The sequence below is a fragment of the Ursus arctos genome, unplaced genomic scaffold, assembly GCF_023065955.2.
Source record: "Ursus arctos isolate Adak ecotype North America unplaced genomic scaffold, UrsArc2.0 scaffold_6, whole genome shotgun sequence".
NCBI classification, from domain to species: domain Eukaryota; kingdom Metazoa; phylum Chordata; class Mammalia; order Carnivora; family Ursidae; genus Ursus; species Ursus arctos.
Genome location: NW_026623078.1, coordinates 70,534,024 through 70,546,047, shown reverse-complemented (window position 1 = coordinate 70,546,047; position 12,024 = coordinate 70,534,024). Strand labels below are relative to the sequence as shown.

Genomic DNA, 12,024 nt, shown 5'->3' with positions numbered 1-12,024 from the left:
AGCCAGGCGCCCCTTCTTTTTTATTTTTGTATTTTTTTAATTGATTATTTATTTGAGAGAGAGAGAGCGAGCGAGCGCGAGCATGAGCTGGAGAGGAGCAAAGGGAGAGGGAGAAGTAGACTCCCCCGCTGAGCAGGGAGCCTGACGCTGGGCTCCATCTAGGACCCTGACGCTGGGCTCCATCTAGGACCCTGGGTTCATGACCCTGGGATCATGACCTGAGCTGAAGGCAGACGTTTAACGGACTGAGCTACCCAGGCACTCCCATGCCCCTCTCTTTATAAAAATGACATTATCGAGCTCCCTGGGTGGCATAGTAGGTTAAGCGTCTGGTTAAGCACCTGCCTTTGGCTCATGTCATGATCTCACTGGGATTGAGTCCCGCAGCTCCCTGCTCATGGGGGAATCTGTTTCTCCCTCTGCCTGCAGCTCCCCCTGCTTGTGCTTGCTTGCTCTCTCTCTCTGACAAATAAATAAAATCTTTAAAAAAAAAAAAAAAGAAAGAAAGAAAGAAAGAAAGAAAGAAAGAAAGAAAGAAAGAAAGAAAGAAATGATATTATCCTAGGGCCTCTCTATCAAATGAGGCAGTGATTTAAAACTTGGGGTCCAGATGCCAGGTCCTCAATACTGATAGGGGCCTTTGAGATGTTTTCATTATTGCCAAAGGCCCAATGTTAATCACGTTTAACCTTTCCCCAGGCTTCCTGGGGTCCATAACAGCTACCTCTTTGTTTTCAACTAAAACCCTAACACACAATGAGGCAATGCTGGTAGGCTCTGGCTGGGCAGAAGCTTGTATTGGCTGTTATGTAGGACTTGGATTCAATTTTTTAAAGGAAAATGAAGCAATTATTAGTTAATTAATGCAGTTTTATTGTGTGCACAAATCCTCCACAACTTTGGGGGAAAATAACCGAAAGGGTCCTTAGTGGTAAAAAGGCTAGAAACCCCTGAGGTCAGGAATCCTGAGTTCAAAGGACAAGGAACTGTCTCTTATTCATAAGCTGCCATTCTGTGGCTTCTTGACCCATGCAGCAAAATACCTAGCTCAGGTAGTTGGGCCAGGAGGAGGCTGGGTTGGGGTCGGGCGGTGGGAGGTGGGGGGCACAGGAACCAAGAGGACGGACATTCCAAAGCTAAACAGCCTTAAAAAAGAAAAAACTGAAAAAAAGGTTCTCTCTGCTTGCCTTTGCTTTGTTCTTTGCACCTGAAACAGGAATTTTGAATGAATACATGTTACTTGCTATCTGACGGGCACTTTATGCGCATTATCCTAATCAATGCCATTTCACAGATTGAGTCACACTGCTAGTGAATAACTGCACCATGATCATGAACCCAGGCAAATCTGGTGCTTAAGGCCCTTTCAACACTATGCTGTATTGCCTTTTCTGCTAGAACAGGGCATATTAGGATTAGGGCAAATATCTCTACTCTCTTTAGACTCCATTACTTCTGGATGATGATACTATGGATACCTATTTTTCTTCTATTTTTCTATAATTTCTGAATTTTTCCTAATTAGGACTATTACATCTCTGATGGGAAAACAAACTTTTCTTCTCCTCCTCCTCCACCCCTTCCTCCTCCTCCTCCTTTTTTTTTTTTTTTAATGACCCTTCTATGGGTGAATGAATCGGTAACTAATGTCTGGAGGCTGTCCTGGTGAAGCCTTCCACTCAAGCCTGTTGGATATATGGGCTGGTTCTAGATTTGAGGAATGATAAGCTGAGAGATGGATTTTGAAACGTTGGGGAGTGGATCAGGCTCTCCCAGGGTGAGTTTGTGGAACAGAAGATTGGGTTGAAGAAAGAAACTTGTAAGACAAATGGTGGAAGAGAAACGGGTGAGCGAGGAGAAATAGAAAGAAAACCTGCTGTGTAATATGTCACAATAATATTGTACTGTGCGATATTGGCCGGTATTTTGTCTATAATTTCAAGTTTACCGTCTCAAGGAATATCTTGAATGTATAAGAACCTTAGTAAATGTTAGTTTTAGACTTCTGGAATTTGATGTTTTTCTCCAGGTAGAATTAAAAGTCCTTGAAGGAGCATCCAGAGTAAATTTCCGTCCTCCATTCTATAAATACGTGAATTCTCTGGTCTTTGTTATTGGTGGCGGTGGTGTCTCTTTTCCGTTGATTTCTGTATTTCTCAGCTCTTAGCCACGTAAAAATTGGTCTTAAGCAAGTTACTTAACCTCTCTCTAAACCCCAATAGCTTCATTTGCAAAGTGGGAATCACTGCACCTTTCACAAATTGCTGGGAGAGGATACAAAGTGCAAAAAAAGTGCTTAACACAGTGCCACGTACGAGTTTTAAAAAAGCTACCCTGGAGTCAGTGCTTTTTGATGCGTGCAGGTAACGATCTCTCTGTCCATCTCCTGAAACAGAGCAGTCAAACACTCCGAACCCGGCTTCGATCAGTTTGTCAATCAGATAAAAATCTAAGTTCCACCGTGACTCCACGCCAGCAGCGGGCCAAATCCCGGTTTGGGCACCCCCCCCACCCCAGACTACAAGTCCCAGCATGCCGCGCTCTAGCCCTGGCGGCCCCGCCCCTTCCGTGTTGGCCCCGCACGTGGGCGCCGCTCTAGGCACCACCCCGTCCCGGTGCCGCGGCGGGCGCGCCATGGAGACCGGGTGCTGGTTGCTGGGCGGCGAGTTCGAGGACTCGGTGTTCGAAGAGAGGCCAGAGCGGCGGCCTGGACCGCCGGCGTCCTACCGAGCCAAGCGCTGCGAGCCGCAGGTGAGAGGACGGGGCTTCTGGCCCCTATTCCGACTCCCGGCCTTGGCCTCCGCGGGTCCGGGGCAGGGAGCGCCTCAGACGCCCCACTCCCGCGCCGCCGCCCACGGAACCCAGGTTGTAGCTCTGCGGATGCGCGCCGCCTCGCCAGGCCAACCCTGCGCCCCTGCAGGCCTCCCCTCCCGTTGTCCTCCCTCTCCCCCAGGAGGCCGGAGCGCTTCAGCAGCCGCACCCGGTGGGCCTGGCCCACTGGGCCCCGAGCTGTCGGCGAGTAACTCGCACGGGGCGTTTGGCGGGTGTTCCCAAGGCTCGCTGTCCTGAAATCTTCAGTAACTCCTTGCGCCCTCACTGAGTCTGCAACCGGGCAGTCAGGGGCCTCCGAAATCCGGCCACCGCCCACTTTCCAAAACTTGTCTGCTTCCCAGACAGCGCGTCCCACCCACGGGCCTGCCCTTGTTCAGTGAATTCTCCCAGCCCACGTCAGCCCCGCTCGCATGGTCAGATCGTTCAATAATCTGTCCTAGTTCTTAGAGCACACCTTGAATGCCGCCGCCTCCAGGAAGTCTTTTCTGATTCCTCCTTCTAAGCAAATACGTTTGTCTTTGAGCGCCTCCTCCCCATTCAATTTGTATTACAGCACTTGCCAATAACGTAAAGCTCTTCCACCCGGAGTGCTAAATGATCACAGGAGAGTGGGGGCTTAACTTTATGTCCTCCAGTGCCTGGCAGTTTTTGTCCATAATAGGAACTCCATGAGTATTTTGAATTGGTAGAATATTGCTTGGTGTTATTGCACGTATGTAAATCTCATCTCACGTATAAGAACTACAGTACTATTTATCAGAAACTTAACCTGTTTCAGCCACTGTGCTGGGTTCCTTTACCTGTACTGTCTTCATTTTTCCTTAAAACTGTTGTATTTAGGGGTCGCCTGGGTGGCTCAGTGGGTTGGGCGTCTGCCTTCCACTCGGGTCGTGATCCCAGGATCCTAGGCGCCCTGTTCAGCTGGGAGCCTGCTTCTCCCTCTCCCTCTGCCTGCCACTCCCCCTGCTCTCTGTCTCTCAGTTCAAACAAACAAACAAAACAAAAACAAAAACCTTTGTATTTAAAGATGTCAGGTGCTCAGTAATTACTGAATTATGTTTGTTTATTTAACTTCCTTTTCTCCTTATCACATACACTCTTTCAAAGTTACCTATAGTAGGGGCGCCTGGGTGGCACAGCGGTTAACCGTCTGCCTTCGGCTCAGGGCGTGATCCCGGCGTTATGGGATCGAGCCCCACATCAGGCTCCTCTGCTATGAGCCTGCTTCTTCCTCTCCCACTCCCCCTGCTGTGTTCCCTCTCTCGCTGGCTGTCTCTATCTCTGTCGAATAAATAAATAAAATCTTTAAAAAAACAAAAACAAAAAAACAAAGTTACCTATAGTAGTTGATCAAGTCGACTAAAAACAGGAGTGGACTTAAAAGCCGTGGTTGGTTATGAGATAGGACCGTGCCCTGCAGCCTTGGCTTAACCACTGCCTTTCAAAGTGTCAATTCCTTATTTGTAATTTGGGAAAAACAATATTTGCTGGCTCACACGGTTGTTGTGGAGTGAAGCGGGTGAGCTACTTGGTCAGGTGTGATGTGCTGTACACTTACAAAGTAAAATCCAGAAATCACTCGTCTTTAGGATTTGTTTGGCGTCTGATGCTGCCCATGAGCTCGGAGAGGCCTTATTCAAGTCCTGGTGATCTCCCTGGGGGTAAAGCCAGGAGCTTGGGTCAGGAGACTTCTGTTGTCCCGGCTCAGATTCTCTGTGGGTCGGAGGTTGGCCTTATCCACTCCTTCTCATAGTTCTTCCCTCCTTCCTCTTACCAGAAAGGGGAATTTGAAGCCATCCCTGTCTGGATGGTTGCGGACCTGCAGGTTATGTGGGAGAATAGAAACAGTCATTTGAAAGCCAGTTTTTTTTTATCGTTTCCTGGTGGGATTGTGAAAATTTCATCAAGGTTTGCAGTTGGGCGGTTATTATTCAGCAAGTTGGGGTTGGCATTGTGACTGGAAAGCAGTGGAGCGTGAGGGAGAATTACGGGCTCAGAACATAGACTTGTTGACTTAACGCCGTACTTCAGGGACAACAGAAAAACAGCAGTTACTAGCTTTCTTCGCTGTGATGGATCAGGCGAAGGAGAGAGACTATTTTACTAAGTAAATAGGAGGCAGTGATACCCAGGCAACACTTTTAGAAATAGAACCAAGCAATTTGACCACAACTGCAGTTGCATTTTAATAGCATTTACCTGGGGATAGACCACATTTAGCCTCAGTATGTTCTACTGTGAGTAAAAGGGAGATTGAACTACTACCCTGAAGCTGGAAAAACTGGCACACAGACTGCTTTTTGTTATACCTGTTTTCTCATCTTAATGTTCTTTACTCACTAACCGAGAAATCCCAGTCTCGCGTTCCTGTCTATCAGTAGAAAAGTGAATAAAATATTCCAGATGGGCGTTTCTTCAAACTTCTCTTCTCCAGGTCTTTGGTATTTGATTGCATGGAAACCTCCTTTCAGCCTTAATCTCTTTGGTTAGATTCTACTTTTTGCTTTTACGACATTTTCATAAAAGGGCTGTAAGTAAAGGTAATTCCTCTTTCTTTTGTACTTTCCATAAAGGATCGTCAGTCCCGGTTCCATCCGCTCTAAAAATGTCCCTACAGGGAAACCTGTCTCAGTCTAAAGAAGCAGTGGGAACTGTGCTAGTTAAAAGGCAGCCTCCCAGTCACCACGACCGCATCTTGAAATGCTCTGGATAGAACCGTATATGCCTGTGCTGCTTTTTCAGTTGAGAGGTTTCTTATTATTGGTATGTTTGTGACTCACGATAATCTTAATGAAAACTGAGCCATCGCTGACATTGTCATTCTTCTTGTTGGATGTTTTCTTTGAGTCTCATCCTAAAGAAGTATGTCAGTTTTTTGAGGTTTAATCAATTATGTGTGGGAAATTGCTTCTACCTGAGTATGGGGGGGGAAGCATAACTTAATTCTCTGTAATTTGCCATTTTCACAATTTCTAGTGGTTTTTTGAAGAAACAGAGAGCAGTGATGATGTCGAAGCTCTGACTCTGAAGAAATTCAAAGGGGACCTCGCCTACAGACGGCAAGAGTATCAGGTAGAATTCAGCATATATAAGGTGGCACTACTTAACATAGGCTCTTGTTCCGTCAGTTACGGTATATTAGTTTTGAACGTGGTGTTTGTGAGGGTGAATTTAATCTTCTGTGATAAGTGTTTGTCATCTCAGGAACCCAGGTTTCTGTCTTTTTTTCTACATGGCTCTATATCATTGGTTTTGTTTCCTGTGTCTACAATATAGGGATCTTTTTGGGATGCTTGCAGGTCTGTTTCCCCAGGTTCTTTATCTTCTCATTCTGCGGGAGCCTCTAGCCCAGATGCCTCATGGAGTCACAGGAGCAGAGCACCCCAAAATGTGTAAGAGAGGGGAAGAACAAGTAGATACCAGGTTGCTTTACATATAAAATTTCATTTCTTCTTCACAAAAGTCTTACTGTTATCTTGCTGATGAGAGAAGGAAGGTTGTACAGCAAATTAGGGGCAAAACCAGGATTCAAACCCTTGTCTGTTTGGTTCCAGAATACGCTTCTTCCTACCGTACAGTGATATTTTCCATGGTAGTAGCGGTTATAGTCTCCAGCCGTTTCTTTTAGAAAAGAAAGCCTTTTAGAAAAATGTACTGACAAATACTGAAGCCTTCCATAGTTCATTGTAGAGTCAGTTATAATAATACCTTGTGCCAAGAAAAAAAAAATCATTCCTGTAACTGAATCCTTTTTTCTATATTTTTGCCTCTCTTTTTTATCCCTTCTCTTCATTTCCTTTATTTAACAAATAATTGGCAGAGAGCACTGCAAGAGTATTCCAGGATCTCTGAAAAACTGCCGTCCACGAATTTTGCCATGAAAAGGGATGTCCAGGAAGGCCAGGCTCGGTGTCTGGTTCACCTGGGAAGGCACATGGAAGCATTGGAGATTGCTACAAACTTGGTAAGTGGTTTCATTGCTTATATTCCTTTTACTTTCCTGGGATTATTGAATAGTTTATTTTCTAAAAACAAAAAACAACTTCTTGCTAGCAGCAAAATCTATGGGTTTGGATAAGTAGGAGAAAATCTTCAGTGGTGTAAGAACTTTAGAATGATGAACAGTTCGGAGCTCTAGACAGTCAATTTTTGTCATATTTTTTCTTGCCTGTGTTATGCTCAAAATTCTTCATTGCCTGAAAATCTCATTTGTAAAAAAAGGTTTTACTCTTGTTAGGAGTAAACGTTCAGAGTAGGAGGATCATCAGTAATGTTTTTTTCTTTAATTTTTTTTTTTTTAGATTTTATTTTCCAAAATTTCTACAATGAACATGGATTACTTTTGTAAACAAGAAAAAAGTTACCAAAAAACCCCTAAATATACTGAGCCAAGCTTAACAGCCTTTTTTATTCTTAAATGGAATTCACAGAATCCCTTTTTTAAGGGATAAAGAAAAGCAGTTATTTGCAATTCTAGATTCTGCTTGTTTTTGTTTTCAGATAAAGGCATTTTTTTTATTTACTTCTGGTTTTTCTGTGTGTAAATTTTATGAGTATTGGTCTACGTTGACCAATCTTAGTTTATAGGTGACCAGTTTTCTTCCTCAGAGGGAATTAATGAGGCACCCAGACACTGATCTTGAGCCCTGCGGATCAGGTTGACCAGAGGTCAGCCTAAAGTATGCACACAATTGAACTGTCCTCCTCCATCTCATTAACTAGGAAAAATCCCCAAATTTACTTGCCGATGGGGTTCATTGCCTAGGACTTCAGCCTCTTGCAGTGAGAGCAAATCTTGGAAATTGTCTTTAGAACGTGGAAAACAGCTGTGTCTTGTTCTTCTTTTTCTCCCCTCTAATAAATGTGGGTTAATTCTTAAGCCGGAACGTAAGATTACCTTGTTCAGGAAGCACGTAGCACAAACAGTGAACTTAGTGGGATCTAGCAGCGTTCATTCTTGGTCTCCCGGGTCTGCGGATTAGCAGCAGTGATGGCCCATTCGCTACCGTTTTCTAGACATCAGGCACCCATCCTTGGTGCCTGTTCTGTGCTCTGCTGTCACCTCTCTTCGTGGTATCTCTTGCACCTTGCCGCTCTGCTCTTCCCTGCCTAACCTACGGAAGGCAGTGGCAGTGGCGTTAGTGTCTGGATCATGCCTGTGGTTCCTTCCAGCGTAGGAAGTCTGTTCCTGAGGTTCAGAGAAACATCTGTTGCTGTCAGCAGATGCCAGGTGTCCAGAGCTGGGGATGTGGCGAAGCAGGAGGAAGGACCCATCAGAAGACCTTCAGCTCCCTGCCGGGACTGAGAACTGTCCATCAGGCTTCTAGGTACCGTGGTGGGGAAGGAACCAGCAGTACAGGCCAGTGCGTCTCACCCACCAGTCTGCATAGTTTCTCAAGGCCTGGCACCCCGTGTTTAGTTTTATTTTTAAAATTTCTTCCCTACTTATAGACTTTTCTCTTTTGTTACTAGCTCTGGCCTATTTCTGGGTTTGTCTCGGTAGTTATTGTCCTTTCGCGTTCTGTAGGGAAACAGGTCGGTATACAGCATGGAATAAAATAGCTCGTCCTGGAGTGCCCATCAGGGTATGAACACTTCATGCTCACAACTTTTAATTCGTCTCTCTTCTTAATGAATTTTGGACAAAATTTGTAATAGAAGTCATTTCTGTTTTATTTCTTATTTAATAATTAAACAGCTTACAGAAACTGATATGCTCCTGTGATAAGCTGTGGTTAAGGACATTGCTTTCTGACGGTAAATGACTCTTTTAAATGTGTGCTGTCTACAAACATTGACTTTAGTCCCACCATGTGCCTGGCTCTGGGCTCAGTGCTCCGGTGACAGATGGAGCATATCCGTACCCTGCAATACACTGTGCATCTGGAGGGAGAATCCTAAGCCAGCTAACGCGCACCAGCTCTTCTAAAGTACCCTTCATTCTGTGCCTTCTGGTATGACTGACCGTAGCCCTGCTACTGGCTAGCTGTGTGGCTGCGGGCACGTTCTCTAACTTCGCTGTTGTGACTCAGCTCCCCCTTCTATGAAATGGGCATAATGATGGAACCTATTTTAAAGGATTGTCATGAGGATTAAATAAGTAACGTGCTTAGAATAGTGCCTGGCATATGTTCGCACTCCATAAATATTAACTCTTGTCATCATTATTGCATTTCAGAAGTAGTTGCATTATTCTGGAAAAGATCACACAAAGTCATTTACATGGAATTTAATTTCCAGAGAGTTATTTACTATTTATGCTATAAAAACCCTGCCATCGAAATCATGGTTTATATGTAACAGCCTCTACCCCAACATACATTCTCAATATGAAATGTTCCTAAACAGCGTAAAACACTATAGACTAGTCCTGGAAGAAAGGTAGCATTTCTTAAAGTCTATATGTGTTATTCTCCTTATAAATAAGAGACATGAAGATGTATTACTAGGTTACTGAACATGTTATGTTCGAGGTGCTAAGCTCTCTACTAGGAATTCAGCATTGAGCAAAAAAAACATTTGGGAGAAAAATGAGAGAAGTCAAAAGGCAAGAAACGGATTCTCAACTATAGAGGACAAACTGATGGTTACCAGAGGGGAGGGGATTGGGGGCAGGGGGATGGGTAAACTTGGTGATGGGGATTAAGATGTGCACTTTTGATGAGCAGAGGGTGAGGTATGGAAGTGTTAAGTCACGCTATTGTACACCTGAAACTAACATAACACCTGTATGGTAACTCACTGGAATTAAAATAAAACTTAAAAAGAAAAAGTTATAGAACTTTTCTGAAGGGAAAACTTTAGAAAAGAATTTTATGTGTGGTCGGAACTGATTGAGGTTGAAATAAATGAGTTTTAAAAAGTAAAACAAAACAAAAAAAACCCCTTTCGGAACCTAATGGTCTATTAGGAAGGACAAAATACAAAACAATAGTATTAATAAAACGACATCTATTCTGTCATTAGGAAGGTGCGGTATCACCAGATAGGTCGCATGGAGCTGTATTTTCTGTGTTCTCACTAAATACATTAATATTCAGAATTCTCCCCAAGCTTGCCCTCACTGGCCTGTTTCCTCGGGCTGCATCCTGGGTAGTTTTCCTTGCATTTCTTGCCCATCGTAGTTGTGTGCAGGAGCTTGGTCTGGATACTAGTAGGCCAGGTTTTCTTTAGGCTTAAAATTAACTGAAAGGTAATTTTAGTCGGCCATCTGCTCTCCACAGACTAACGTAGAAAAAGAAGCCTTGTTTTCCCTAACCCACAGGGCTTTTGCCATATGGCAAGTTAGGCAAGAGGTGGCGGCTCTGGTTAAAGAGACTTGAAAAGCATTTTCTGATCAGAAGGAAACCAAGCAACCCCTTCTGGCCAAAAATAATTGGCCTTGGTAATGGTTACCAGGGACGGCATTTGGATTCAATTATGATGCCTCATGAAGCACTGAGAGCTTCAGGGCTATCCTGTTTAAGATGTCTAAGCCAAGTCAGATTTGGAAATGGAGTCCAATTGAATCCTCAAGGAAATTACCATTTGGATTTTTAGAAAGCCTAGAATATTAAAATGGAACCATTAGCCCAGGGTAAAAAAAAGTTGGCCGGGTCTTTCAGCTATCTGGCTAAGACAATAAAGATTACAATAAAAATGGAAGATAAACTGACATTTATGATTTGGCTGCTGAATTTTGTCAGGCCACTGTCACATGAATTATGCTATGGTTCTGACGGGATGTTTGGGAATGTCTGGTGGTTATTTTGGTAGGTAGTATGTATTTCTCTAGGTTTACAGCTTCAAGCAGTTGTCTCTACTTGTAGCTACTGAAAGATACCTCTGATTTACAACATACACAGCTTGGGTTTTTAGGCGTCTCCATTTTTACATAGAAAACGTTCTGCAGTTTAAAGTTTTTAACTCTTGGGCACCTGGCTCACTGAGTCGGTGGAGCGTACAAGTGTTGACCTCGGGGCTGTGGGTTCGGGCTCCGCATCGTGTGTATAGAGATTGCTTAAAAATAGAATCTTAAAAAAATAATCAAGTTTTTAACTTTCTTTTTCCTCCTTAGGAAAATAAAGCAACTAACACAGACCATTTAACCACTGTGCTCTACCTCCAGCTGGCTATTTGGGCAAGTCTGCCGGACTCAGAGAAGACAGTTCTCTGCCTACAGAAACTAATTTCTCTGCATCCTTTTGATCCTTGGAACTGGGGCAAATTGGCAGAGGCCTACCTGAATCTGGGGCCAGCTCTGTCAACACTGTGTGCGTCATCTCAGAAACAGAACAGAGTCACCTCCAGTGACAAAACTATCAAATCCTCCTTTCCACACTCAGGAAAAGACTGTCTTTTGTGTTTTCCTGAAACCTTGCCTGAGAGCTCTGTGTTTTCTGTGGAAGCAAGCAGCAGCAATAACCAGAAGAACGAGAAAGCTCTGAAAAACGTTCAGAACTGCGCGGCAGACAAGAGGGAGGCAGTGTCGCTAGAGACTCAGATGAAAGCATGTGCCTCTTTTATACGAACCAGGTAAATGAAGAATGGATTCAACAACACACGGTACTAGGCCCAGGATGAGGGTGTTACTTTTCTAATTTTAGGCTTCAAAAAGTCCTAGTATAGATGTTTGGCATGTTTTTGAGATTTTTTTCCCTGTGGTCTGGTTGGAATCCTTTTTTTTTTTTTTTTTTTTTTAAAGATTTATTTATTTATTTATTTGACAGGATAGAGACAGCCAGCGAGAGAGGGAACACAAGCAGGGGGAGTGGGAGAGGAAGAAGCAGGCTCATAGCGGAGGAGCCTGATGTGGGGCTCGATCCCATAACGCTGGGATCACGCCCTGAGCCGAAGGCAGACGCTTAACCGCTGTGCCACCCAGGTGCCCCTGGTTGGAATCCTTTGAACATGTCCTTTTAGTATGTAAGATTTAGAAACAAAACCAGATTTGCCCAAGAATATGATTTGTATCAGTACTAAGATAAAATGTTAAAATTGAAAAACATTAAAATTGGGATAAGAAAATTAAATGTATAAAGCATTGACTAAGGGGAAGAGGTATTTTAAACAAGGAATTTTTCACTCATAGGTTCCACAGAAATCTAAAGACAAAAATTTGCTCTTGTGTTTGAATCACTATTAATAATATGAATAAACAGTGTTTAACTCATTCTACAGAGAATTCCCATGGTTTAGAGACTCCAAACACTT

The 12,024-nt window shown here is 43.8% G+C and overlaps 1 protein-coding gene across 6 annotated transcripts in view; it reads left to right on the top strand.

The window, feature by feature from the left end:
* The first annotated feature begins 2,564 nt into the window (after nt 1–2,564).
* Nucleotides 2,565–12,024, top strand: part of CUNH8orf76 (chromosome unknown C8orf76 homolog) — a 20,350-nt gene continuing 10,890 nt past the window's right edge. For 2 of the 6 annotated variants that reach the window (XM_044382611.3, XM_026495477.4), the window contains exons 1-4: nt 2,565–2,751; nt 5,809–5,904; nt 6,653–6,796; nt 10,889–11,346. In XM_044382611.3, the coding sequence (XP_044238546.2) occupies nt 2,635–2,751; nt 5,809–5,904; nt 6,653–6,796; nt 10,889–11,346 (815 nt within the window). In that variant the 5' untranslated portion in view covers nt 2,565–2,634. Of the gene's footprint in view, nt 2,752–5,808; nt 5,905–6,108; nt 6,225–6,652; nt 6,797–10,888; nt 11,347–12,024 lie in introns of those variants that run through there. The other 4 variants (XM_026495478.4, XM_044382612.3, XM_048212486.2 and 1 more) reach the window with 4 other exon arrangements.